At 45.9% G+C, this 27,870-nt stretch overlaps 1 protein-coding gene across 1 annotated transcript; it reads right to left on the bottom strand.

Annotated features, from left to right (window-relative positions):
• Positions 1-837: 837 nt before the first annotated feature.
• On the bottom strand, positions 838-27,749 carry PLA2G15 (phospholipase A2 group XV). The gene is made up of 6 exons (XM_044434079.1): positions 27,531-27,749; positions 16,938-17,094; positions 14,033-14,151; positions 12,254-12,352; positions 10,056-10,280; positions 838-5,515 (listed from the first exon to the last, which is right to left on the bottom strand). The coding sequence occupies exons 1-6, from the start codon at positions 27,703-27,705 to the stop codon at positions 5,004-5,006; spliced, it is 1,287 nt and encodes a 428-aa protein (XP_044290014.1). The 5' UTR covers positions 27,706-27,749; the 3' UTR covers positions 838-5,003.
• Positions 27,750-27,870: the final 121 nt, after the last annotated feature.

Raw genomic sequence — 27,870 nt, 5'->3', positions numbered from 1 at the left:
TGTGTCTCAATAAATATTTTGTACCTTCACTGTGTTGCGTAACTTGTATACATGAAGTAGAAATGATACCGGTTAACTCAGTTTCAGGCTGCAACACAGCAAGATGCAGAAAACCCAGTATTTGTGCCAAGCACTGTTACGCATGGCTATTCTTTAATCTTGAGTCTATCTACAGTGACGCACCCTCTTAGCTGGTTAAACAGAGACTCAGGCTAGCGACTTTAGTGTCTTCACAAGGCTGGTCTTAGACACAGGGACAAGGGAGAGGCAGTGCAGCATAATGGTTAGAATGGCTGGCTAGGGACCCTGGAAATGCAGGCCTGAATCCCCGCTCAGTCATGAGGCTCACTGGGGGACTATGGCCCAGTTGCTGACTCTTGGCCTAGCCTACCTCACAGGATGGTTGAGAAGACAAAATGGAGAGGATTTTGTCAGCCATCTTGCATTGCTTACAGGAACACAGGCAAGATACAAACATAGCAAATAAATAATAAAGGGGCAGTCAAACTGTCTCCCGCCCAACAGCAGCTTTGATGTGGCCAGCACTCTTCGAATCTGCTGAATCCAAACTTGCGGTACTGCACTGCTGAAGTGCCCACATTTTAATGCTTGCTCAGACATGTCGATTCTGAGCAACCAGTCAGCCAGTCACGTATCCCAGATTAACCTACCTCTCACTGTGACAAATGAGAAAGAGGGAAGCCCTAAACCCCTTAACAGGAAACAGGATAAACAAGCAGAAACTGTCATTCAGGGTTGCAGCCTATTATGATGCTGTTTTGCAATAACCGAAAGTAACCAAACAAGGTAAGACTGCCTGCTGACACAGGAAACATGTAGCTTTTGATCAACTTTATTATGTTATCAAAGTATGACAATCAAATATGCAACAAATCTGCTGAACTTTATATTCATACACAAAGGAGGAAAGTGCATATAAAAAGAACAGGCCTTACCAGGCAGTGTTCAATACAAAATACTGTTAAGCAGAGAACAACAAAGTAATCATGCAGTCCCTGAATTTTGGAGTATCTCAAATACTATGCATTTCACAAACAAGCTTAATGGCAAGAGTTCTCGACTTTGGCCTACAAACTCCTTTGCACTTATTGCTCAGTGGTGAAGTCCACCCTTCCTAGCAGAATCACACAGTGACCCTGATTCTATGCAGTAGCACTATATTTATAAAAACAAACCAACAAAAAAGCTGAAATTCCATCCAGCATTGTCTCTCCACGCTGCACCAGAAACAATATATTTGGTCCTCAGAAAGCATTTTGGTTTTTGAAAAACACCTGGGAAGAATGCTGCATGGATATGCAGACAAGACAAATGTGTAACTCCCGGGAATTGGATGAGATGCCCTTAAGAGGAAAGGGGAATGTTTTCCTCTCGAGTTCTCCTAGTTAGCAGCACCAAAATGATATTGTAAGATCATCAACAAAACTCGTGAGGGCGGCTGGAAATCTGATGCTTTGAACAGCTGATGCCCAAACAAATTGATCTAAAGTTTCAAAACCAGCATGGCAGGACGCAGGAACAAAACCAGGTTCCATCCAAGTAGTGGCACAATTTGCGGGATCCTCGCCCAGATCTACAAAAAGCTTGGGGGCACTGCAAAGCATCAAGTGTGCCTATTGCGTTTCTGGACAGGCATCATTCACAGTATTGAATGGCGAGTGTTAAAGGTTTTCCTCTCGTCTTGCACTGTCACAAAGGGTTCAGGACCTGGAGTCCAAAGAAGGCTGACAGCAAAGGGCAAAAAGCAGCTGAACATCTTTGCATACACTGCTATAAAACAAAGCAGGCATGACATGATCCTAAAGCGAGTATTAAGAAGGGAGCAAAACTCTCCCTGCCCAGCCAAGCCACCTGCGGAGGCCCGCTGAGACATTCAGCAAGCTGGAGAAAAGAAATGCAGGCAGCCCTGTGAAACGGGACTGGGAATTAGTTGCTGCACTGTTAAGCATTCAGCAGGGCACAATGGCAGGAGTCAACGGTGCTGAAAGGCTGCAGAACGCAGGCCAGCTGAGCACCTTCTTTTCTTAGCCCAACCTCCTCCTCTCTCCCCTCATTCTGTTGAAAGTTAAGATGGGAAGCTCCATGGGCCAGAACTTCCTGTTATCCCATCAAATGCCCAGCGCATGGGTGACCCTGCATAAATTGCAACGTATCCATTATCAGGTTATTGAATAAAGATCACGTACTTGTTTCCACGGATGGATTCTCCTCACTCAGTTCTGTCATATAGTCCACTTCGGCAAGCAGCAACTTTTGGAAGCTGCTTTGAAGTGGATGTTCCTCTTGTGGATCTTTCCTCTGGATCTGCAAAACCAACAACCAAGCTCTGCTTTGCCCTCAGGAGAATGTTAGCTCCAGCCACCCACATGGCACCCAGAATGATGGAACTTTGCAGTTATTGTAAAGGCAAGGGGAGCGTAGAGGGTATCTTGACAGACCAGGTAAAACCAGATTGGTGGCCAAAATCAGGGCTATAATTAGGGCAGTTTAGCGGGTTGCAGCTGCAACGAGATCTAGACAAAACTATAGGTGCAACTACAGCTAAAGGAAAAGAGTTACGCTGACAGTTCAAAGATGCGGCTTAAGGAGGCAGCATCCAGGTACATGGCGTGAAAGGATGTCTGGAGGAAATTTTCAGGGGTCCTGCCTGTGCACAGCATTTAAAGTGCCTCCTGGCACTGCTGAAAAACAGGAAGCTGAGTGACCAAAATTTCATATTCCAAAAGGCGGGGAATACTTTAAATGGGGTGGGGAGGATGGCATTTGTTTTCCCCAAAGGACCAAGATTATGCAAAAATGCTTGAAATGTAAAGCATTGATCTAGATGTTTTTAAGTTTGGGAGAAAAATGTTAAGTTAAAGAACAGGCGCTTCAGCGGAATGACACTATGACCACCCAATCAGCCTGACCTCTGAACTTGGGCATTTGGCATAAATCTCAAGGAAGCCCTATGTTTGGAATGCCCTGCCCCGTATGCCACGAGTTATGATGGGTTACCATCCCCAACGCTGCCAGCCACCATTTAAAAAATGCCAACAGTGCTGCAGGAGTGCACCAAGGCATCTTATAGGCACACGCGGCCCAGGAGGGTTAGCAAAACACTCAGACTCCGCGGCCCGTTTGAGGGCTCCCAGCCTTTGATCCACTTGTACGATCAATCCGAGGGTCGGCCCAACCAACCGTCAAGTTCCGACATCGCAAAAGGGGCGATTACACTCACTAGGCAGCTCACACCAAGCGTGCACAGGGGCCCCACCTTCTGCACTGGTGTACACCACCACAGCTTGCCAGCCATTTTGCATGTATCAATCACATGTTAGCAGGACTGCCATAATGACCATCACTGGCACAGCTTCTCGTGTCAACCAAACCTGGCAAAGGTGGCTTGCTGGATGGCTAACAAGCTGCTCCGTGACCCGACAACAGTCCGTGGGTTCTGGACGAGGAGTTACCCAGCCCTACAAGCCATGCCAGCCAGGTCTGACAACACAGGAGGCCGTGTGGGCAAGGGTGATGGCGCAAATGCAGCTGGAGTGGGACTGGAAGCGACAGGATCACATGGACTGGCTCACTAACTGGAGACAGATGACTAGGAAGTAACTCGTACTCACAACATACTGAACTCGAAGGCGTGGCTGCACCATGTAATTAACTGCTGGACCTCCTTGCGCTTTCTCCTCTGCTAAGCTAACCAGGAAACTCTTACCTGGGTGACAAGAAGCAGCGTGTGCAAACACCTTAATCCATTTGCTCTGAAAGGAGCAGTCAGTTTATGCCTGCCCCAACACCTGAACAGAGGGAGAGTTGTGGGGTCAAATGGGGCTTCACTGCAGAGGTTTCCCATGGGAAGGTCAAGCCTCTTTCCAGGGGACATTCCTGCAATTATGGACACAAAGTCACGCGATGACACCTGGCTTACGAGCAAATCCATGCCTGTCATTGTGCTGTATGCAACAAGGCTCAATCTTCCCAGCATAGAAAAAGCATCAGTGAAATACAGGAGGAGGCCACAGTGCCAGAAAAGCAGAGCTTGACGTGATCCTGCAACCCGGTAATTGCTAAGATTCCCAGGCAGAGCTCGCCTTACCGCAAACCTAATTCAACTCTCTCCAAAACAGAGGCTGTAGGAACAGCAGCGGCATGGCTGGCATCGCGATGCTCCAGGCAAAATGCTGTCAGAAGGCCACTCCAGGACAAATGCGTCTGGCTAAAATCAATACTTGACCAGGCACCGGCCTTAGCTAAAAGGAATGGCATGCCAACTATTCCAGTGACCGCCAACTGATCGCAACAATTCATGGACATCACACCCTTAAAAAGGTCATTCTTACCTAGCAGGGCAAAATTTAGCAATACAGACAAGTCGCAGTGAAGAATGCCTTAGCATTGTCACTGCCGTCTCGCTCCAGCAAGGCCTGCGTTTACAGACTCAGCCTAAGGCTAGAAGAGGTTAGCAGGAATTCCCAGGTGCACTCTACCTTCTTGAGAACCATGCATACCTGGCTGGATGCCAGCAACTTAAGGTGCTATTAAATCTGTGTCATTGCAGCAGCTGCTACTGGGACTTCTCTTAATGCCTTCTTCTCTAGTGGGAGCAATGATCCAGTATTCCCAAGCCTTCAGAACAAGCATGTTAAATCCTAACGTTTTCTCCATTTTATGTTACAGCTTAGTAAGTACGGAAAGAGAAAACCTTCCTACAACCTGGAGAGTGAGCACAAGAGACTCTTCACACAGATGGACACCAGGCGTGGCACTAGAGATAGCTAAACGTGGCTGGAATCAGCCTTTTAGATACAGGACATCACAGTGTGTTATGAGCACTAATCAAGGAGCCAAGTGATCATTAATGGACATCGAATGGATTTCCGACAAGGCCCAACAAGCCAAATAAACAGGCTTTAAAAAGAAGAGGCCAAAGACAGTAAAACCGTCCTCCCCCAATCTGAAAGAGACTTCCAGATGCCATGGAGGAAAGGTGGTCAGGAGCCGAAAAGAACCTTTTTCACGTAGGAAATGGTAAGGGGATTGTAGAGCATGTCAATATGCTCACTTCCTGGGAGCTCGTACAGGAGCACCTCCTGCTCCTGCTGACCCACCCACTTCTTACACTGCAAGGCACTTTGCAAGTTCACTGTCCCGTCGCCGTCGCCGTAGAAGGTCTTGGGCTCCTTGTCCGGGAAGGCGTCATAGAAGAAGGAGTCGGGCGTGTCGACCCCTGTGCCAAAGAGACAGTGTATGCGGACGCCCGGAGGAGCCATCTCATAGACCAAGGCTTCTGTCTCCTCCCTCATAAGCCACCCATCCTCAAAGCCTATGTCAGTGTAGAACTTGCGGTAATCCCGGAGGGTATAGTTAGCCGTCGATGTGCTGACAAAGATCTTGTCTGGAGACCACGTGTAGTTGTACGGGAGCAACCAATTGGTTGACACGGCAGATCTCTGCTGCCCTCTGATCTTCAGGGAGCTGATGACCGAGATCCGGTTGTTGTCACCTGTGGCATTAAAAGCACGTCTTGTTAATGTGCCTGATTTGTCATAAATTGTCCAGCTGCAAAAGTTGTAAATTAAGCAGAACGTGAATGGGGGCAGGAACCGCCAAATGCGGGACATAATGGGTCCCCTGTTGGTATTACTTTAAAAAACTATAACAAGAACATGTGGATTTAGTGGAAATTCATATGTAACATTCTCATAACATTCCTCTAGTGTGCCGTCAAAATAGTAAGGCATCGCATTCCGCCACGGTGTCCAAGCCAGCAGAACTGGCATGTCTGAGAAAACAGCTCTTGGCATTCCTAAGGATTTAGGGACACATATTTGATACCCAAGCTGGCATTAACTAGGGGAAAGCTACCTTCCTACAAAAATTGTCATCTAACTTCCAGCGCTTCCTGTAATCCAAGTCTTGCCTTCCCTAAAGAGGGCTGGGAGGCTGGGTTGCTTGTGGAACAACCCGCAGAGCATTGGACAATCCCGCACACAGTGGGCTGCCCCCAACTCCTTCCCCTTTGGTCCTCCACCGGGTATCCCAAGGACGCATCTTCCCCCGGCTCTGCTTACAACCCATTTTCTATCACTTCACTTTTTTTCCCCTCTGCCGCCACCTTTTCACACTTTCTGCCACTGACACCCTCTCCAAGGACCAAAGCGGCACGATGGAACAGGTCCTCTGAAGCATCGTCACCTCCTTTATTTTTTGAACATAAACATTTCCATTGCTTTTTATTTGTATGCTTTTAATTGCTATGCAGCTCAACAGCCGCAGTTATTTGTAACACTTCACGTCAGACTTTCGTGGGTATGCACGACCAAAACGTGGATGACCAAAACACCATCTTCTTGCCTGCTCCATGTCATACTAGGTGACTGCTGCCGAAGCCCTCCGGGAACAAGTTGCGACCATCAAACAAGCAAAGCTGAAAAAAGGCTATTACTTTGCTTCTCACTCGACAGCTGTCAAATGGTGAGCTGTCACCAAAAATCAGAGCTGTACAAATACCTTTGTTTGCCAAAGGGTATGGTGAGTTAGACTCAATCAAAAAGGATGCGGGCCAGAGCATAGTTCAGCTGAAAGAGGTGGCACCGGATGGGAAAGTGTAGCGAGATTTAGCCCATGGGATGGCTTATAGTCAGACATGAATGAATTACTGAACAACAACAACAACAACAAGGTGAGTATATCACCCACTTCACTGTGAGATCTTCCCGTTTTGAAGTGTAAACCTGAAAGTTCCCAGTGTCTTCCATCCTTTCCCTAGACTCTTAAGTACTCAGGAAAAAAGGAAAAATACTCCCTATTTTGAGAGCATGGAAATTTTGACAGCTGTAAAAAGAAAGGGTTTCCTTTTTAAAGTAGTTCTTTTCACAAGGTTTTTTTAAAATAAGGAAATATACCAATATGAACTGTCCACCCTGCTTCAAAACATTTACTGCTGCAATATTCTAAACTCATCACCTCCTCAAGGATTACTACTTCTTTACATCGCTTTCATATCCCTGATGAATATACAGTAGAGGTGACAAATAGATTTAAGGAATTAGATCTGACAGACAGAGTGCCTGAAGAACTATGGATGGAGGTTTGCAACATTGTACAAGAGGTAGCAACTAAAACGATCCCAAAGAAAAAGAAATGCAAGAAAGCAAAATGGCTGTCCGAGGAAGCTTTACAAATAGCTGAGGAAAGAAGGGAAGCGAAAGGCAAGGGAGAAAGAGAAAGATACACTCAATTGAATGCAGAATTCCAGAGAACAGCTAGAAGAGATAAGAATGCCTTCTTAAATGAACAGTGCAAAGAAACAGAAGAAAACAATAGAATAGGGAGGACCAGAGATCTCTGCAAGAAAATTGGAGATATGAAGGAAACGTTTCATGCAAAGATGGGCATGATAAAGGACCAAAATGGCAGGGACCTAACTGAGGCAGAAGAGATTAAGAAGAGGTGGCAAGATTACACAGAGGAACTATACAAGAAAGATCCTAACGTCCCTGAAAACCATGATAGAGTGGTCTCTGACCTAGAGCCAGACATCCTGGAATGTGAAGTCAAATGGGCCTTAGGAAGACTGAGCAACGGCAAAGCTAGTGGAGGTGACAGTATTCCAGCTGAGCTCTTCAAAATCTTAAAAGATGATGCAGTGAAAGTGCTACACTCAATATGCCAGCAAATTTGGAAAACTCAACAGTGGCCACAGGATAGGAAAAGGTCAGTTTACATTCCCATCCCAAAGAAGGGCAATGCCAAAGAATGTTCAAACTACCGCACCATTGCACTCATTTCACATGCTAGCAGAGTTATGCTCAAAATCCTACAAGCTAGGCTCCAGCAGTATGTGGACCGAGAACTACCAGAAGTACAGGCAGGGTTTCAAAGAGGGAGAGGAACTAGAGATCAAATTGCCAACATACGCTGGATCATGGAGAAAGCTAGGGAGTTCCAGAAAAACATCTACTTCTGCTTCATTGACTATGCCAAAGCCTTTGATTGTGTGGATCACAACAAACTGTGGCAAGTTCTTAAAGAGATGGGAGTACCTGACCATCTTATTTGTCTCTTGAGAAACCTATATGTGGGTCAAGAAGCAACAGTGAGAACTGGGCACGGAACCACTGATTGGTTCAAAATTGAGACCAGTTTGGCAAGGCTGTATACTGTCGACCTGTCTATTTAACTTATATGCAGAGCACATCATGAGAAAGGTGGGCCTAGATGAATCACAAGTTGGAATTAAGATTGCTGGGAGAAATATCAACAGCCTCAGATATGCAGATGATACCACTCTCATGGCAGAAAGTGAAGAGGAACTAAAGAGCCTCTTGATGCGGGTGAAGGAGGAGAGTGCAAAAGTTGGCTTGAAACTCAACGTTAAGAAAACTAAGATCATGGCATCCGGTCCTCTCACTTTCTGGCAAATAGATGGGGAAGAAATGGAGGAAGTGACAGATTTTATTTTCCTGGGCTCCAAGATCACCGCAGATGGGGACTGCAGCCAAGACATTAAAAGACGCTTGCTCCTGGGGAGGAAAGCTATGGCAAATCTAGATAGCATACTAAAAAGCAGAGACATCACCCTGCCAACAAAAGTGCATATAGTCAAAGCTATGGTTTTCCCAGTTGCAATGTATGGCTGTGAAAGTTGGACCATAAGGAAGGCTGAGCACCGAAGAACTGAGGCCTTTGAATTGTGGTGCTGGAGGAGACTCCTGCGAGTCCCTTGGACAGCAAGGCGATCAAACCAGTCAGTCCTAGAGGAGATCAACCCTGACTGTTCATTAGAAGGCCAGATCCTGAAGATGAAACTCAAATACTTTGGCCACCTAATGAGAAGGAAGGACTCCCGGGAGAAGAGCCTAATGCTGGGAACGATTGACGGCAAAAGAAGAAGGGGACGGCAGAGAATGCGGTGGTTAGATGGAGTCACTGAAGCAGTTGGTGTGAGCCTGAGTGGACTCTGGGGGATGGTGGGGGACAGGAAGGCCTGGAGGAATGCTGTCCATGGCGTTGCGATGGGTCGGACACGACTTCGCAACTAACAACAACAATATCGCTTTCACCCGGCTGAGGAAACAGCATTTCTTCCTGGCTTCTCTCTGAGGTGTGTGCAAAAGAGCAGCTCCGCTGCAGCTACCCAGTGGGACAAGTGCTTCTCTACACACACACCCTGCCTATCGACTTGAAAAGAACAAGCTCACGTGAACTGGAATTCTGTCAATAAGAAAGCGTGGTGGAAAGCGAAAAGCAGAAAGCAGGCAGATTCCAACAGCAGGTCTAACATCTCCCATCGCAGCTTCATACTGAAATGCCAGCTCTGGTGATATATTGATTTCTGACGTGTCAGCTCAGAAATTTCTTCCTTAGGTACCTCTTTGATACCGCTCCTCAGCTACACTCCTCTGAAGAGGGGTCTCTCCCTGTCTTAGACCTTAATCTAAATGCTCTAACCAATTTCCCACCTGGTTTGCTACTTCTGTGAAAAGCAGTATTTGCTTTTATTTGCTCTCAAGTCCTTTTTTTTAATTTGGCATATTGAGTTATAGTTGTTTTCCACAACAATCAGGGCTATGCATGTTTCTGTTGAGAGGAAACTTGGCTATTTTCAAGGAGTCTGAAAGCTCTTTAAATAGATTCCTTAGAATATCTGCACAAAGAGAACTACCTTGAAATGTTGGAGGGAGAGGAACCTGAAAGCAGAGAGCAGTGCAGGACATTTCCAAGATTTTTTTAACTTAATGACAGGGGCAAAAATATTTATTGTTTAGCTAAGCCTAGGCTTGCAAGGTCCACTTCTAACAGGACAAAATGTGCTTCTACCAATCTGTCCAGTACTGTAAACTGCCCAGAGAGCTTTAGCTGTTGGGTGGAACAGAAACTGATCATGATCGAGGAACGCTTAGTGTGCTCAGGAGCTGGGACGTACACCAACAGCCCACACCCCGTGGATCAAAATGTACTAGCGGTGCAGAAAAGTGCACTGGGGGTATCACAAACACCTGTCGATTCAGTGACTCGCCCTCAGCCATCCGCATTCATACCTGATGCCAGCACACGGAGAGTTTTAGCCACGCCTCCCCAGGGAGCGCCCAGGGATATAAAGTCCCGGATGTATCTGTCCTTCCAGTCTTGAGGCTGATGGCTGAGGAAGTAGAGGATGTACATATTCCCCATGCTGTGTGCAATCAGGACCACTGGCTCACCGTACTCCTCATACATGGTCTCTATCAGCTTCCGGAGGGACAAGAAGTACTCTTTGTTCTCATCTGGAAGAAACATGGCAAATAATTCATCCAATTACCTGAATGAGTTTGTTCAGTACCTCCTATTTTAATTTAATCTTTGTGGAACAGTATTGTGTTAAATTAATTTAATAACACATCTAAACAGCTTGAATTGATTGTAAATTAGAAAAAGCACTACATGTTTTAACTACATTACCTACATTTCTGTAAATTATAGATTATACCTTTCAATGATAGCCTAGTCATAGGATGTTAGAGTATAACCATAAAAATATACAAGCAATTTCCCTCCTTATACTTGAATCATCATCATCTCACATATACATCCCCGGTTTTCCTCTCGTGAGGTTCCCAAGGCAACTTACATGGCCCTCTTCCTCTCCATTCTGTCCTCGCAACAACCCTCTGGGGTAGGTGAGGCTGAGAGCCGGTAACTGGGCCGAAGCCACTGCGTAAGCCTCATGGCCTGAGCGGAACCCAGATCTTCCGAGACCCACTACACCACACTGGTTCTTTCATGACCACATAGATTTTTTTTAATTAAAAGCAGATTAGAAGCTGCACCAGAGCATCTCCAACAATTTGGCAAGGTCTCCCTGCTGCATTCGGTCTCCTAAATCTTTTAGGCTAAAGTTCCACCATGCAAGGCAAAAAGCCTCTCTTCACATTGGCACAGATGATGAGCATGACCAGATAATCCAATGCAGAGAGACTGCAAAGGGACAACGCGGGTTTCCAAAGGACCCTCATCATTCGCCTTCCCAGCACTTGATGAATGGCAGCTAAAGGGGGAAGTGACTCCACAGAAAGGACTGCGTGGAGCTGATACGGAGTGACATGCATGGTATCAACCTTCACCCCTCCCCTCCCCTCCCCTCCCCCGCCGACTCAGCCAGAGCTGTTTGGCTTGTGGTGCCACCTGTGATGCATAAAGGTCACTGAGGCCTGTTTATAAGTGATCCTGCCACTCTTTAACTCTCAGGTGACAGTCCATTGCATCAGGACAGCAAACATATTTGGGCAGATAGCAGAGGACCTCATGTTCCCAGCTTGCCTGCAGGCTTCGCAGAAAACCCCAGCACACTTCTGCGTCATGAACAGAACTGAAGCTGAAACTGTTGCCCGGGGGATGGGGCAACATCCTTTCCCAAAAATGAACACAGGAACTGACACTTTCCTGAAAAAAGGGAACAACTGATGGGGCCATTCCCGATCAGGCACCCACTCAGGCAGCCTGGACCCTTCAGAGGCTGGTCCTAAGAACCAGCTCTTAGACCAGGCCCATTTCCTAAGGCCAGCCCAAACTGACATTGTGGAGAAGACATTCCAAAATTGTGGCACAGCCATTTTGGTTATTTCAAGTACTTTTTCCCCCCTGGACTTTTGTGTAAACCATCTCAAGGCAGCCCTATAGTTATTTCTTCAGGTGCAGTGTCTTTTTTAATAAAGAAAAGGCTATTAATGTCTTTGAAAAAAAGGATTCCCCTCAGATGTTTAGATTTCAAATCAAAATATTCAACTTAAAATATTTGAAATGTGCAATCATATCTCCCTTCAGTTTTCTCTCCACGCGATACATGATGAGTTCCTTCAATCTTTCCTCACAGGGCTTTGTTTCCATCTGATCGTCTGTGCTGACCACCTCTGAACCTCTTCCAGTTTTCCTGCATCTTTTTTAAACTGGCACCCAGAGCTGGAAACAATAGTCAAGATGGCGCCTAATTAGTACCAAATAAGAGGGGAAACAGGACTTCATGAGGTTTGGAAGTCAGACCTCTACTGCAGCCCAAAATAGCATTTGCTTTTTTGCAGCCGTATCACATGGTTGGCTCATGCTCAGCATGTGAGGGGCAACAATTCAACCTTTGGCGCAGCCCTATTCTCCCCAGAAAATGCATGATCCTGAGCCACCGTTTACACCAAGCCTTTTAAAACTACGTGTCCGATTCCTCCTGCTTACGTAACTCCGATTCCCACAATAAAGTTTTATTTACTTGGGGCTTTCCGCCAATCATAGGGAGCACCTCTAATATCTTCATCACGCTGATAGCCCAGGTCTACCAGGGTCTGCACCAGGATGTAGAAATAGGTACCTGTGGATAAGAGAAACTGGGTATCAAGGAATGCCGGAGGCCACTAGCACTGCCCTTTGCCCAGAGTGATCTTAAGCGTTCAGGATCCTTTTGCGTCAGTTCCTGAATAAGCATGTGGTGGTGACAGCACTGGGCTGGCAGCACGGCCTGACCCACAGGTGCACCTTAACCACCCTTCTGAGCATGCAACCACGCACAGGGGTCGCCCGGCAAACTCGCCAAGCACGGGCTCTGCAAACGACTCGTGGTCTGTTTTAGGATGTTCTGCCTCACACAAGCCACACTCACGTCTGCATACACAGCCACCCTGAAAGGGGGTCACCTAGTCAGCCTGGCTCCTGTGGGCCTCCCCCTCCTAAGGACAATGAATGACCCTAATGACTTGCTATTCACCTGAAAAGGACTGAGCCAAACTTCAGCCATTTGTGGAAAGGGCTTCTCTTACCTCCCTGAGGTGGGAGAGCACAGCTGCTGTGCCCAGCTGCCTGAAACCAACCACGAAAAAGGTCTCACACCATGAACGATGGCCTTAGGAAGACACCAAGGCTCCAGACCATATGGAGACTACACCAAAGGGAGGGCCTTGTAGCACCTTAACCAGCTGCTATTCAAACTAGGAGACTAGTTAAGAAACTTTTCTTCTAACCAGAATGACTGAATTGCTGCTGCTGGGAAAAAGGAAGCAGCTCAAAGCGTTTCCATGAAACAGCATCATTAGAGTAGGACTTTGGTTTAAAAAAAAAGTGCCATGCAACATCAAAAACCAACACAGAGGACACGGAATCTTTGCAACCTGGTGAGTTCATTAAGCGAGCTTTATTAGTCCAACACTATAAACCAAGTTTAATGGCAATCGGTCAGAGCTACCTCATCCTGCTGAGGTAGGATGGAACGAAACACCAAAGCAAGTTGTGTCTGCCTCAGACTTCCACAAAGCTGGTGCACATGACTGATTTAGTGAGCGCAAGAAGAACCTGGGTACACACCAGATGCTTCGGACTTCAACCCCATCAGCCCCAGCCAGCATAGCCAGTAACCAGGAATGCTGGCAGTTGTAGTCCACAAGTTCTGGCGGGCATCAGGCTGGGCATGGCTGGCCTACATGATCATGGCTGCTGGAGAAGAGAAGGCGGCCAGTGCACTGCTGGTGCTCATGGCATGTGTACACCTGAGCCATGTTCACTAGCTTTAAGTGTGCCAGGCTCTTGGTGAGCATCAGAACAGCACTGTTCCCCCACCAGCTGCCACAGCTTGACATCGCCTTTCAAAGGAAGCCCCAGAAGGCACATACCCAAGTTCTAAGCACGGGCCTCTTTCCATCAAGCGCAAGCATTATACAAATAAGTCTCGAGAGAGCTTTTCTTCGGTTTTGTTATTTTTTCTTCCTTTAAGCCTTAAAGATTTTCTTGCTTTGAAACATTTTAAATGGTTGCAAACTGCCTTTTTAGCAGTCAGGCTGTAGATAAATGTAAAAAATACATAAATAAAACCCAGAATGATCCAAGCAAGATTCTTCCCAAAAGCAACAGCAGGACTTTTAAGTGGGTGTTTTGAGTTCAAGCGTATTTATTAAGAGAAAGAAGCTATTCTGCATGCTTTGCATGCAGGTCTCTGGAATGTCACTTCCAAATGCTGCTGCAGTCCAGTCTCTGATAATAAAAGACTGGGTAAAATGCATACCAACACTTCTTTTACTGGGATCGAGGAATTCCAAAGGAAACGTCTGTCCGAATCCAGGAACTCTGATGTCGACCCCATCTGGAGGCCCAGTGGTTCTGCTAGTTTGATTGTATACCAGCCTGAGGAGAAAGATGAACATCAAGGCAACGGTGAGCAATCACATCCTGCGGCAAAGGTAACTCCAGCATCGAAGTAACAAGGTACACAAAATATGTGCTCTCAACGGTCTGAAAATTCCTTTTCTAGCTACCCCATGTTAAACCAACAAGGTGCAGCATCAATCTGCTGCATTAGAACATAGTGCCCAAACACTGGCTTCAGGTCTATAGAGATGAGATCTGCATTCGTTATATTTTTATATTTATATCCCACCTTTTCCCTTTTTAAAGAGCTTAAAGTGGCTCACATCATTCTCCTCTTGTTCTCAATTGTACCACCACAACAACCCAGTGAGGTAGGTTGGGATGAGTGTTTCTGACCAGCCCAAAGTCACACAATTGGCTGCACAGCTGAGTGGGATCTAGAGCCCAGGTCGTCTGAGTTCCAGCCCTGTGTTCTTAACTACTTCACCACACTGACTCCTAATGTGAATATTTATAATGCTGAATATAAATATTTATATAAATATAAATATTAAAGTAAATATAAATTTTATTATGATATAGTATAATGTTCTTGTGAGCCTTCCAGAGTCCCCAGGCGATGCAGTGGCGTGAAAACACAATAAATAATACAAATAAAAGTAAATGTAAATTATTATATTTGTACCCTGCCTTTTCCCAGTGATTGGGACCAAGGTGCAGTGTGAAAAACCTAAACAATAAAGCCAGCAAGAAGGGCTAAGACACTGAGAGACAATGTTAAATAGACTATTTCAACAAAGCCCCGATAATGGTTATTTGTTGCTAGCCGCGAAGTCGTGTCCGACCCATCGCAACCCCATGGACAACACTCCTCCAGGCCCTCCTGTCCTCCACCGTCTCCTGGAGTCCACCTAAGCTCTCGCCGACTGCTTCGGTGACTCCATCTAGGCACCTCATCCTCTGCCATCCCCTTCTTCTTTTGCCGTCAAGTTAACAGTTATAAGGAAAGCCAAATCTTTTGCAGTTTCGCTGGGCAACTAACACTCCCCTTCCTTCCACTCCACATAATATAAACAAGTACAAGCGGAGTTACCACCAACCATGAAATGCCAGTATCTTTAACCATTTGGATTAAATCTCACAACTTGCGCACCCAACATTTGTTTCTACCTTCTACCACTGATTAATGACTCTACATTACCTACTCTGGCAAGTAAGTGGAGCAATGTAATTGGTGCCTTTTCCATGTGTATGATTTTTAACTCCACTGAGTTTTGCACCTGCTTTTCAGGAGCACGAGAGAAACTACACTTGGGCCTCCAACATACTCTTCGTAAAGCTTGCTCATCTGAAGGCTACCATTTCCACAGGAAAACTTAGCATGCCATTAACTCATAGACCATTGTGAAATGCAAGAAAAACAGAGGTTGTCTGTAAAATACGTACAAGTTGAGTGACAAGCAAAACTCCAAACTACTTGACTGCTGCCAAAATTAACAATTTATTGATATTCTTCAACAGCAGTTTAAGATCTGGCACAGAGCCTTCTTCCCTTTAAATAGGCAGTATCTTATGGCTCAATACGAGTACCTTTTCCTACATTGGCTCAGGTTAGCAACGCTACGCAACAGAAGTCTGCACTAACAAATGTTAGGACACAAACTATGTGAGCAATTGGAAATTGATCCTTCTGTGGAAAGTGCTGCCTTAAGGGTGTGAACTAAATAGTCTCTGGGTTATTTCCATCTATGATGACTCACCGTTGCCACAATGAATTGCACGTTAAAAATGCTCTACCTTGTTTGTTTGTTCTCGGTGAGTATATCACATGCCTCATACAAGACTGAATGTTACATAGGAAATGTTAGTGATTACGCATGAAATCCGTCGGATTTCCTCAGTTCAGCTACCCAAACTCCTGCCCATCTCCCCTTTGCCCCAAGCCCATCTCACGCTGAGTATTCACGTGGGCCTACGGCAGGAAGTGAGTCCAAGTGAGTTCACGAGGACTGGCTTGTGCACACACCACTTGAGTACACTTTGTGTACTTTGCACAAAAAGTGCATCTTTGTTTGACTTGCTTCATGGCCAAGAAAGAAGTATAGCAAGTACAAGACGGTCTGATTCAGACCAGATCTTTGCATCCCTAGTCTGGATCAATAGTTGAGCCAAGATTTGAATGAGGATTCCCTCGGAGCCACTGCAAAACATTGTCTGTACAAACTGCCCGTAGATCTTCAGATCACTTCTGCTTCTCAGACCATTCCTAGTGCCAATGCAGAAGCTACACAAAGAAGAATTAAAATGGTACAAGCCAAGTTTTCATTTAGAGTCGAGTTATTTTAGCAATTTTACTGATCCACAAAGCATTCAAATATGTAAGCCCATGACTGAAGTCCTAAAACATCAAATAACTTCAAAACAAAGAAGGCAAAACAAAGCAGGATTAGATATTTGAGCCCATGTTCTCATTACTCTCGGCAGATAATTCGGCTGCAAGTTCTGCAACACTTTTAAAACAATGCTGTAGCCCACCTGATATTATCTATCCAGCAGTCGATGATAACGGGAAGCAACAGTTCCAAATTCAGCCACAATGTGAAGTAACTGTCGGTCTTCTTGAAGCAGAGGTAGTGCACCACGGAAGGCTTGTCCAACTTTGCTTCCAACTGGTTACCCAGATCGCCCGGCACTGCAGCAACACAGGAAAAGGTGGGGTTACACCAAATTCTGGGTGTTCAAATTCAGACACCCACCCCCACTTCACTACATTTAACAGACTTCAGAATACACCACAATCTTATTTATTCCTACATACCCACCTGATATTATCTATCCAGCAGTCGATGATAACGGGAAGCAACAGTTCCAAATTCAGCCACAATGTGAAGTAACTGTCGGTCTTCTTGAAGCAGAGGTAGTGCACCACGGAAGGCTTGTCCAACTTTGCTTCCAACTGGTTACCCAGATCGCCCGGCACTGCAGCAACACAGGAAAAGGTGGGGTTACACCAAATTCTGGGTGTTCAAATTCAGACACCCACCCCCACTTCACTACATTTAACAGACTTCAGAATACACCACAATCTTATTTATTCCTACATAAAAGCTGCAACTCTCTAGGGCAATCTGGACTTCTAAGAGATTTCAGCACAAACACTGCAAAGGAGCTGGAATTTGCTCAGCATTCCAGCCAGACTTATCTCAGGCATGGTTATCTCAGTCATATCAGTTACAGTGCCTTGTGTAAGTGCTCACCCCACTTCAACTTTTCCACGTGTTGTTTTGCTACAACCTAGAACTGAAATAGATTTAACTGGCATTGTGAGCACCTGACGTTGAGGAAAAACTCAGCACTGCAACAGCACAAAATATTTTTGTGGCACAGAAGTTCAGTAAACGTGAGCAAGCTGGCAGTCCCTGGTTGCTGACGGAACAGCTGCAAGCCTTCTTGGGAACATCTCTGGCAGTTTTGCGTATCCGGACGCGGCAGTGTTGGCTCGTCCTTTGTGGCAAGAGGGCTGCAGCTCCGCTCCGTCAAGTTGGATGGAGTGCGCTGAACGGCAACTTCCAGGCCTTGCCATGAATTCTCAATCCGACTGAACCTCCAGTCGTGTGTCGTCATCACTGTCCTGACAGAAAGGACACCCGTCCCTCACTGCAGGTCTCTCGAACTCAGAAGCAGGTTTTCCTTTTTGGAATTGCTTTGTGTTTGACTCTATCCATCTCGCCCTTGATCCTGACCCCAAAATACCACTTAACTGTTCTGAGTAATACCCTGAGATTATCCCTGAGCTTCATTTATATTTTAATTTCAGTACTTCATGCTGCTGTAAGTGTAGACTGAAGAGGTCCCAGTTGTAATGCATGGCTATGAGCGTCGGACCATAAGAAAGGCTGAGCGCCAAAGGATTGAGGCCTTTGAATTGTGGTGCTGGAGGTGACTCCTGCGAGTCCCTTGGACCGCAAGGCGATCAAACCAGTCAGTCCTAGAGGAGATCAGCCCTGACTGCTCTTTAGAAGGCCAGATCCTGAAGATGAAACTCAATACTTTGGCCACCTAATGAGAAGGACTCACTGGAAAGTCTTCTGAGTTCGTCAAGGGCACTAACCCAATCTCAGCTGCTGCCCCTCTGTGAACTGAAGGTCCAGTCTAGCATGGTTGACTTCACCTCTTCAGTTCTGAAAGCAGTTTTTACAACATGGCAAGGGAAAGTAAGAGACCTGGAAGACATCTGCAGGCCCTTGATTTCCTCCTAGTTTTGGTCAAATTTTGGACACCGTGCCAAGCAAAGTGCAGCACTGTGTTTTCAGCAAGAAGGAAAAATGGTTGACCCATCAACATTTCAAGCTTTTAAAAGTTCCTGAGTACTTTTTCTGCAACAGTGCGACAATCTTAAATACAAACCTGTTCTGTCAGTGTCTTACGGTGGATGAAAATTGGCACAATTAAAGCCAATTTCTGCAAGTAGTATACTCATGCATCATCTGTGTATATACATACATCAAATTGCAACTCCTCTTTGTTCAGACCACTTTACCCTTGGATTAGAAGATGGGCTAGAATTTTTGAAAAGAATTCCAATGCCTTTTAAGCGGTTTGTCTTTGTTCTTTTATTTTAAGTGGATTTTCAGCTAATACTTAAGGATTGTCAGAGCCTAGGTAAACAAACATGTATGCTACAAGTGAAAGAAAAGCGATGGTTCTATTAGAGTAGCACCAAGAAACACATGCCTGTAACAGTACGCAAGAGAGCAGGTCACGACGCTGCACCTGCTTGCCAGCTCACCATTTATATACATCACAAAGCAGAACAGAAAAGCTTAATTATGCAAACAATACTTCTCCAAGTTACACCTTGCCTCTAACAGCAGTCCAGTACACTAAACTTAAACATTTCAGTTAATTTCAAGGGTAGCTACTACAAGCATACAGACAAAGATAACATTTCCTGTCTCTGTTACAAAGTTCGTATTATTCTGGCCTAATACGCCATCTCTCATGGATTCCTGACAAGCAGTTAACTACGTTGTCTGGGACTTGTTGGAGGTTCAGTGTTTATAACTACATTAAAGAAGTCTGAGCTCAGTTTTCCAAAAATCTAGAGCCAAAGCGACAAACTATGTGAATAGAAGTCCAATCCATGTCAGATTGCGCCCAGTTCATGTATGTATATATTTGTGTGTACATATTTCTCTCCCCCATTTGCTCTTGAAGCACATTATGTTCTTGGATTCTCACTGCAAGCAAAACCACTAGTTAGGTGTCTGGTTGGGAAATTTGAGCACAGAAGGGTTCGGCATTTATTCCCACATGCCTACGAATGTGTTTAACACCTTTCTCTTACACACACATGCTTTATTAAAATTGGAACTGGTCCAGTCTGGCCCTAAGCAAAGCCCTTGGGGAATTAACTTCCTTATGCAGATCGTTTCTGTTATTGGCTTAGGTCAAATTTGGCAGCTGGGTGTCCAGGGCACAGATTGCTCTCATGCTTGATCTTCAACGGGATTGGTACATCATGCAGTCATCCTTTCTAGCCCTGACATTAATTCAGAAGATTCTTATAAGCCAAGATATGTTTGCTGTACAAGTGGCTTTACAAACTTGGCCAACAGTGACAAATGACTTTCCACAAGCTGTAGGAAAACTTAAGCAGGTGCAAAAAAATAACTTTCTTATAGGTCTACATCTATAAAAGAAAAATATTACAAAGGTTAATATTAGAGCTTACAGATACAACTATTTCAAATATCTAGATGCTCGACCAAGCTAGCACAGAGTTCTCCAGCCCTGCATATACCAACTCTCCCCTAAACCCTTTGAAATTAGTTTTGGTTCTTATGTTCTATCCAACTCGGAAGACCGTCATGTTCAAAATATTAGGAAATAAAACATGTTCTGCCATGTTGGTAATTTGGCACTTCCTTTTTGGTTATCTGTTCCACAAATAGTGCTATCAGCAAATGCATGAGGGATATTCGATACACGTGACTTTCAGGATTTCATGAACATCTCAGCCAAAGGAGCAAACAGCCAGTTTTCTGATGTTATCGTATCTAGAGATAGCATTGCACTAAGGGACATTTTTAAAGTGTTCAGATGAGGACTGCCTTCTAAGGCGGATAGTCATCTGTTGGTTTAGACCATGGATCCGCAAACTATGGCCTGTGGGCCGAATCCAGCCCGCCTCGGAGGTTCTGGACTTGCTGCGTGCGGGTGGCGAGGCAGCAGCCTGCTTGCGCAGAGATCTTTTTGGACTCGCTCAGAGAAAACTCAGTGTGTGCCCACCCCCGCCTCCTCACCGGCCCGTGCCCCCCACCAGCACCTTTCAACTGGCCCCGCTGAAAATGTTTGAGGACCCTGGTTTAGACAAAGCACTTGCGGCTGGCCCCAGTAACTTTCCAGCTGCCTCAGCTAGGAGAGAGTGCAACAGCTTATCCGTTGACATGATCAAGATGCTGGAATTATGCCCCTCTAGCCCTCTTTGCATTTGCTATAGAATCACTTTACCACTTGCACATAACCAATTTTTATTTTATTACAGTGAACAAAGATAATATAGTCATCTTTCAATGAGGAGAAAAGTCAAGCTACTGCACTGTCCATACTCCATTTTATATTTTAGTAGTTCAAAACAAATTGTCCCAGCTTTTTTTTTTCTGAAATCAGATAGGTTGAATCTGCATATATTCTACATTCAGCACACATGATTTTGAGGGAAATGGGACATTCAGCAGTTGGGTTTTCATATACAGCACCTGACACAAGAAATAAATCCTACTAACTTCAGTGGAATGTTGATCATAGGCTACATCTACCTAGGGACCGGTGATAAATGAAAATCCACTCCTGTAATACCAGTGTAACTTGGGTTCGAGTTTTACATAGATCCAAAATGAATATTAAAATATTTCTCACATACTTTTAATTGAACATTACACAATCACTCAAATTCCAAGGTTTGTATTACAGTTTTTGGGCTTAGAAGCTATTTCAGTTTTTGAATGTGTAGCATTTCAGTGAAATTCTGCTGCAGATTCCAGAAATATGAGGAAGCCTAAGGCCAGTGTGGATACAGTACTTTGAAAATTCAAAAATTTACTGTAATGTACTTTTTGGAGGCTAGAACATTGTAAATTGCCTATGCTTTTTTAAAGTTAGTTGACCTTTAAGATGCTTTATAACACTTCAGTTTTCTTAAATAGGAAGTGAGACTGTTGGACTTCTGGCTTGATTCACTTTGCAAACTCTGCTCAAGGCAATCCTGGCGCTTCCCTGTTTGGTGACTGCTGTTGCTCAGTTATCTATGTTGCTCAGTTATCTATGCGCCCCAGCATGGTCTAGCGGGACATAAAGGATCCTGCCCGGTATGAAGACCAAGGCTCGGCCTTGCCCGCACTAATAGGCAGTGGCTCTCCCGTGTTTCAGAGACAACCCTTTCCCAGCCCTACCTGGAAATGCTCGGGATTTAGTATTGCAAAGCTTTTGCTTTCCGTAGTTAGGAATTGACCAGGACCAGGCATAAATGTCCCAAAGTTCTGACACACTGGTGTTCCATGGCAGATTTTCAGGAATTCTAGCAGACACAACTGGATGGCACAGGATCTCAAAAAGGACAGTTGTGAAAGCTGATGGAGTCAGCCTGTAACTGCTTACGCACAGTGCAGTGGCCATATGCCCATTCACTGGGACAGCACACTGCACTGTAAGCCAAACACGAGTCACCTGAAGACCAAGTCTATAAAAGAGCCAGAACTGCCCACCTGCTTACGAGGCTGAACCCTGTGATGCCGCAGGCATGCTTCCCAATCCTAATGCTGGAATGTAGCACATGGCCCAGGCATGCAATAGTCTAAATCTGAGCCGCTGGAACAACACACACCAATATCCCTGCAACCAAGCAGTTCAAAAGCGGTTCCTTGCCAGCAGAGCAAGGCCATCCTCTCACACTCTTGAGTTTCCACTGAACACTCATGTAGCGGGGTTCCATCTCGGTTTGCACACCTGCACATGTTTCATGTTTACCTTCGCAATGCTTTCTCTGACCTGTGCCAATTCAGCACAAAGCAATTCAGAGGAGGCTGATCCAAGCTTGAGGGTTTTGCAGGAGCTGAGTTCTTACCAGTCTCAACTGAAAGGCAGAGTAAATAAAGGTTCATTCTGTCACTGTTTGACTGAATCTAGGAACCGGTATTTTACAGGAAGTGAACACAGTCTGTTACCATATACAGTATAAATGAATTTCTTTTGTAAGTTTGAAAACTTTTGAGAATGCTATAGTCTCTATAAGCAAGCAGTAACCAAATAAAAGTGCTCATTTAATTTCAAGAGCCACTAAGGCATGACAGCCATCACATTTTTCTGTGAAAAGAATCAGATTCTCCTAGTGGTCACAGATTTTTCTTAAAATCCATCCACTTTAATTTTTGCTACTTTGGCTGTGGAAGATGGCTTGTTGCTTAAAAAAATATCAATGCTGGTGGCAGAGATGTCACAGCCTTATCAACATCTACCTTATCAACAAGTCCTCAGCAGCTGACCACCAAAGAGAGGTATAATTCACTGAAAGCAGAGTGGACAGATGGAGAACTACTTGAACCCTGCTTACTTCCATTAATTTCTTTGCACTACCAGCAGTAGAAAGTTATATAGGAAATGTCCACTTTATTTACTTTTCTTGCTAAACAATGGGGATCGAAATATCAATGGGGATCAAAATATTGTGTTCTGAAGCAGGCAACATTTGTACCATAACTTGGCATACACCCAGAACAAGCTGATGTAATATTTCCATGGGAAAAATGATCCACTACACTTTGAAGTGAATGAGGAATATTGTTAAATCATTGTGGCAAAATCAACACCATAATGTCCCATTTGCAAAACAAAAGGTGTTGTCTGTGTTCTATCCCAGCAGTTCTCTAATTTGTTACTCAGTTTACATCTTCAGATTATAATGTGATCCAAGAACCTACTCCTCAAACATTCTGGCAGAATTTTGCCAGACCGCAGTTTCCAGGCTGGAGAGCATTTCAGTCCTCTAGTTTGGTTGTAACCAGCATGTTTCTAACTGTGAACATTTTTAAACATTACTGTTAATTTGCTAGATTGTTTTGTTGGCAGTGAAAAGTTTAGTTGCAAGAACTAAAATCCTTGATATGCATAGCTAGGACTGTGCTCCAACTCAACTCACTGAACTAATACAGATCAGCAGATACTTCACAAACTGCCTTCTTTCAGCAGATTCCTGGTCTGGATTAAATACCAAAGAAGACCGCTCCCTGCAGCGTTGAAGTATAAACTAGGTGAACTGAAAACAGTTCACCTTTATAAAGGGGCATGCAGACAAATTATTTTCTGCTTTACTAGCTCAGCAATTCAAATGTGTATCATCCGAACTTTATCTAGAATACTGCTTCCAGTTCTGGGCACCAAGATGTAAGAAAGATGCAGAAAAACTAGGAAAGGTCCAGAGGAGGGCAACAAAAATGATCCAGGGTTTGGAAACATTGCCCTGTGAGGAGAGACTGAGAACTGGGCACATTCAGCCTTGAGAAGAGAAGGCTGAGGGGGGACATGAAGTCCCTCAAAGGCTGTCAAAGAGGAAGCTCAAGATCTCTTCTTGCTGATGTAAGAGTGCAGGACACGGAATAATCAATTCAAGTTGTAGCAACCCAGATTCAGGCTGGACATCAGGAAAAGCTTCCTCACTGCCAGAGCAATATGACAGTGGGACCAGCTGCCTGGGGAGGTGGGGGGCTCTCCCACACTGGAGACTTTCAAGGCAAAACTGGGCAGCCATCTGAGTGGGATGGTTTGGCTTGGCATCCTGCACCAGCAGGGGGTTGGACCCGATGACCTTCTCGGACTCTTCCAACTCTACTATTCTATGATTAATGTGTTCATTTAACTCAGTTCACCAGCCTCCTTTAAAACATCGTTTAAAAATGAAAATGTGATGCAATAAATAACAGAGCAGACTTCTCTCCAGTAACACAGCAATAACTAAGCTTAAATTACACTGTGATTAGCCAAAGAACTTCCATAATTTTGTTCTGCGATGTTGTAATACATATATGCAATATTAATGTTACCGCTAATGTGGAAAACTACCTAAACTTCCGTGTTATCATGTTCAGCACAAAGGACAGAATTACAAAGCTGGATTTCAGTCTGAATGGAGTAGGCAACATGCAAATACAGATTTCAATATGGAACACTGCGTATAATGAGAAAACAAATTTTCCCAGTTCTAAGTACATAGTATATCCTTTCCTGTGTCCATTTCCTAATCAAATAGCTGCAGCCTGGATTGTTCAGAACAGCTGTGACAGAGTTTGGAGAGCTCAGACATTTCATTACACTTTCTGAACACTGACACAAACCCATGCTATTACAGGGATGAGATTTTGCACTATTTAGCTTTACTCATCAAAAAAAAATGGAAATACTGTCACGCCTGCAAAAACAATCACCAGTCTAAAGAATATGGACTTTCAAATCTTTCAGAAACACTCTCAATGCACATAGGCACCCTTACCAACAAGGTAAGACACAAATCAGTGTATGTTTGGAAAAGGCTGATGAAATTGATTTGGAAAAGAAAAATTAAATGAAGAAAACTCTGGATTCACACAATGGGGCTGATCACACATAATGCTGGGGAATACCACAAATTTACCTTTCTTACCTTGTGTCACACGGTCACAAGGTAATTACTGATGAGTAGGTTCCACAAGCCTCCAAGTTCCCTCCAAACGGCAGCACGAACCCCTTCAGCTCCCACAGCTGGGAAGCAGCACCGTCATGAACTGCTCCTACCCTTCCTTCCTCCCCGGTGTTCGGCTGCCTGCCACTGCCATGCCCGCCACTCCCCTTGCCAGCCTTGCAAGGTTTGCATGCGAGCGAGACACCAGCCTCACAGGGCCCACGCCTTGCAAGACAGCTCAGCCATCGCTCAGCTCAGCAGGCAGGGTGGTGGAAAATGGTTGCTGGAGCACCCGTGGCTGCCACTCTTGCCACCGAACTCACTGGGCAAAACAGGGAAACAGCAGAAAAACACTTTAACCAGCTTCACATATGATGGTGAGTAGTGCCAAAATGTGGAACCCTTCCAACAAACTGCTGGCTCTAGGTGGTAAACATGCCGCATTTCACGTTTCTGCTACTCCTGCCACAGCTTGCCATTGCGTGAATCCAGCCGGTGGGAATGCAAGGCACTTGGTCTGCTCCACGAGGACCATCTTCTTTTCAAGCTCCTCAAGGAAATCTCTCTCCATTTTTTAAGCTCTCTCAACCCCAGTAAGTGCCCTCCTTTCCCCTCCTCTCTCCCTTCAAATATTCCTTCCACAGGTTGCTCCTCCAGGGCCAAACAGATGTGCAAAGCCACTTCATGTCCCACTCCATGCAAGCAAAATTATTCCCCTCCCCTGCAAGCCAGACATTTGCAGTGCCTTTAACTTTCCCACTTCTTGTTCTACAACATGAGATTGAACTGGCTTTAACTGCTACAAGGTACTCAGCACTGTGAAGGTGCAAAATATTCTTTACTGTGGCATAAAGTTCAACAACCAAACTACCCCTTTCCCCTTGCCACAACATGCCGATATTTGCACTAGCAAAACTCACTGCCTCCAGAGATCACCTACTGGAAGTCATTAAATTGAATCCATCCATCTATGGACAATTTTAGATCTCACATTAAATATGTTTCTTTCTGGAAGGACCCAGACCTCAATGTGGAGAACTATCTAAACAAACATTATATATCATGAGACCAAGGAGCCATCAAAACAACTCCAGAAGAATATTGTGCAGAAGCACCAGTTTGGCTGGGTTATTTAAAAAAAATCCTACTTACATAGGCACATTCCTTAGAGCACCACTGTTACAAAACAGAAATATGTCTCAACTGCAACTCCACCTAAAGGAGGGCATTAGAGCAACAACCAAGAAGCCAATGACAACCCCAAAGAACCTTAACTGAAATGGGAAAAACACCCATTGGAGCACAACTGCCCAGATGTTCCACATAACTGGGCTTTATGGGAAGGGTGGCAAAGCCCATCTGGAGCTTGCACAATAGCATGTGGCAGACACCACCCACACCTGGAAAAACGTTCTTTGGTTTGAGGAGACTAAAGAGAAATTTTCACCCTGCTGAAAAGTACCATGTGCAGTGCAAAGTCCTGGGAATGCCATCCACCCCATGAGACTTGCGGTGGCAACATCATGCTGCAGGGATGCTTTACCCCAGCAGGAATTGGGAAGCAGGTCTACTAACTGAGGGAAAGACCGATAAGGCCAAATACAGGCTAAATTTAGAGGAAAACCTGTTTCCATCTACATGGGACCTGGAACTGGGGTAAGGTTCATCTTCCAGCAGAAGAATGACAGCCAAAGTAACACTGGAGTGATTTCAAAAGAAGAACCTGAATGTCTTGGAACTGCCCACTGAAACTCTGTAGCAAGACTTGAAAGTCACTGTTCACCAATAATCTCCATCCAACCTAACAGAGCTAGTGCAGTTTTGCAAACCTTGGGCAAACATTGCGGAATCCAGATGTACACCGCTGATTGCTACTTCCCCAAGACGACTTGCAGCTGTAATTGTTCCTCAAGGTTCTTCTACCAACTACTGGGGGGGGGACCTACGCCATGAAGAGCCTGTCTTTTGTGTCCCTCCCCTCCCCTCAAACCACTCTGCCTTCTAGAGAACTTCCAAAACACACCAGCATCAAACCTCAGCTGACAAGCTTCCTTCCAAGAGACCCTCGAAGACTCAACGAGTCGTGTTCTGCCCATGCAGTCGGGCTCTTGGCAACCCACCGGTCAGCCATCTGGGAGGGTTGTAAGGAGGCCTAAGTGTGTGCATGCCCCCCAACAGCTGCATTGGAAACTCAAGAAAAAGTGTGTCCCCCCAACAGCTGTGTTGGAAATCCAGGGAAAAGTGTGTCGTCGTCCCCCCCCCCCCAACAGTTTCGTTGCAATTCAGGGCGCCGCAAACCTCCAAACAGGTGCCTGGGGGCTGATCACAGGCTGGACGGGAGGTGAACGACCCGCGGATGAATTCGAGGGAGGGAGGAAAGGAGACTAAGGCCTCCCCCTCACCAAATCCAAGGGACTGGATCGGGACCACCAGGAGCAGGCGAGGCGCGCGCGTTGTCCTCCTCCAGAAACGCATCGCCAAGTTTCCAGGACTAGGGACGAGACCGCGCTCATGGGCAGCACTGTGTGTGTGGGGGGGGGGGCGTGCAAGCAGCGCAGAGCAGCCCCCACGGCTGGCGACGGTGGCCCTGACTCCCCCGGGAGCACCCTTCGGCTTCCCCCGCGGTTCCCCATCCCCGCAGCGACCCACGGCGGGGCGCCCTGCCGGCCTCCTCCCGTCGGCTCCCCCCGCCCGGGCCCCTTACCCAGCAGGACCGGGGGGCCGGGGAACCTGCGGCCGCCGCCGGGCGGGCGCCCCCGGAACAGGCCGCCCCCGGCGCCCTGCAGCGAGCAGAGCAGGACCAGGACCAGGACCAGGACGAGAAGGGCCAGCGGCCGCGCGAGCCGCTCCCTCCGCCCGGGGCCGGCTGGCGCCGCCATCCTCTCAGCACATGCCCCCCGACTCTTCGCCGCAGGACCGAACACCACGCACAGGGGCTGCGGTACAACCACGCCCGCTCCTCCCCCGGCGGAGCCGGCACGCCGGGTTAAAAAGGGAGCGCTGGCCAATGGGTTTCTCGTCCCCGACCCTGCAGCCAATCACGG

The sequence above is a fragment of the Varanus komodoensis genome, unplaced genomic scaffold, assembly GCF_004798865.1.
Source record: "Varanus komodoensis strain SLA01 unplaced genomic scaffold, ASM479886v1 scaffold27, whole genome shotgun sequence".
NCBI classification, from domain to species: Eukaryota; Metazoa; Chordata; class Lepidosauria; order Squamata; family Varanidae; genus Varanus; species Varanus komodoensis.
This window is presented reverse-complemented; position numbering and strand designations above follow the sequence as displayed.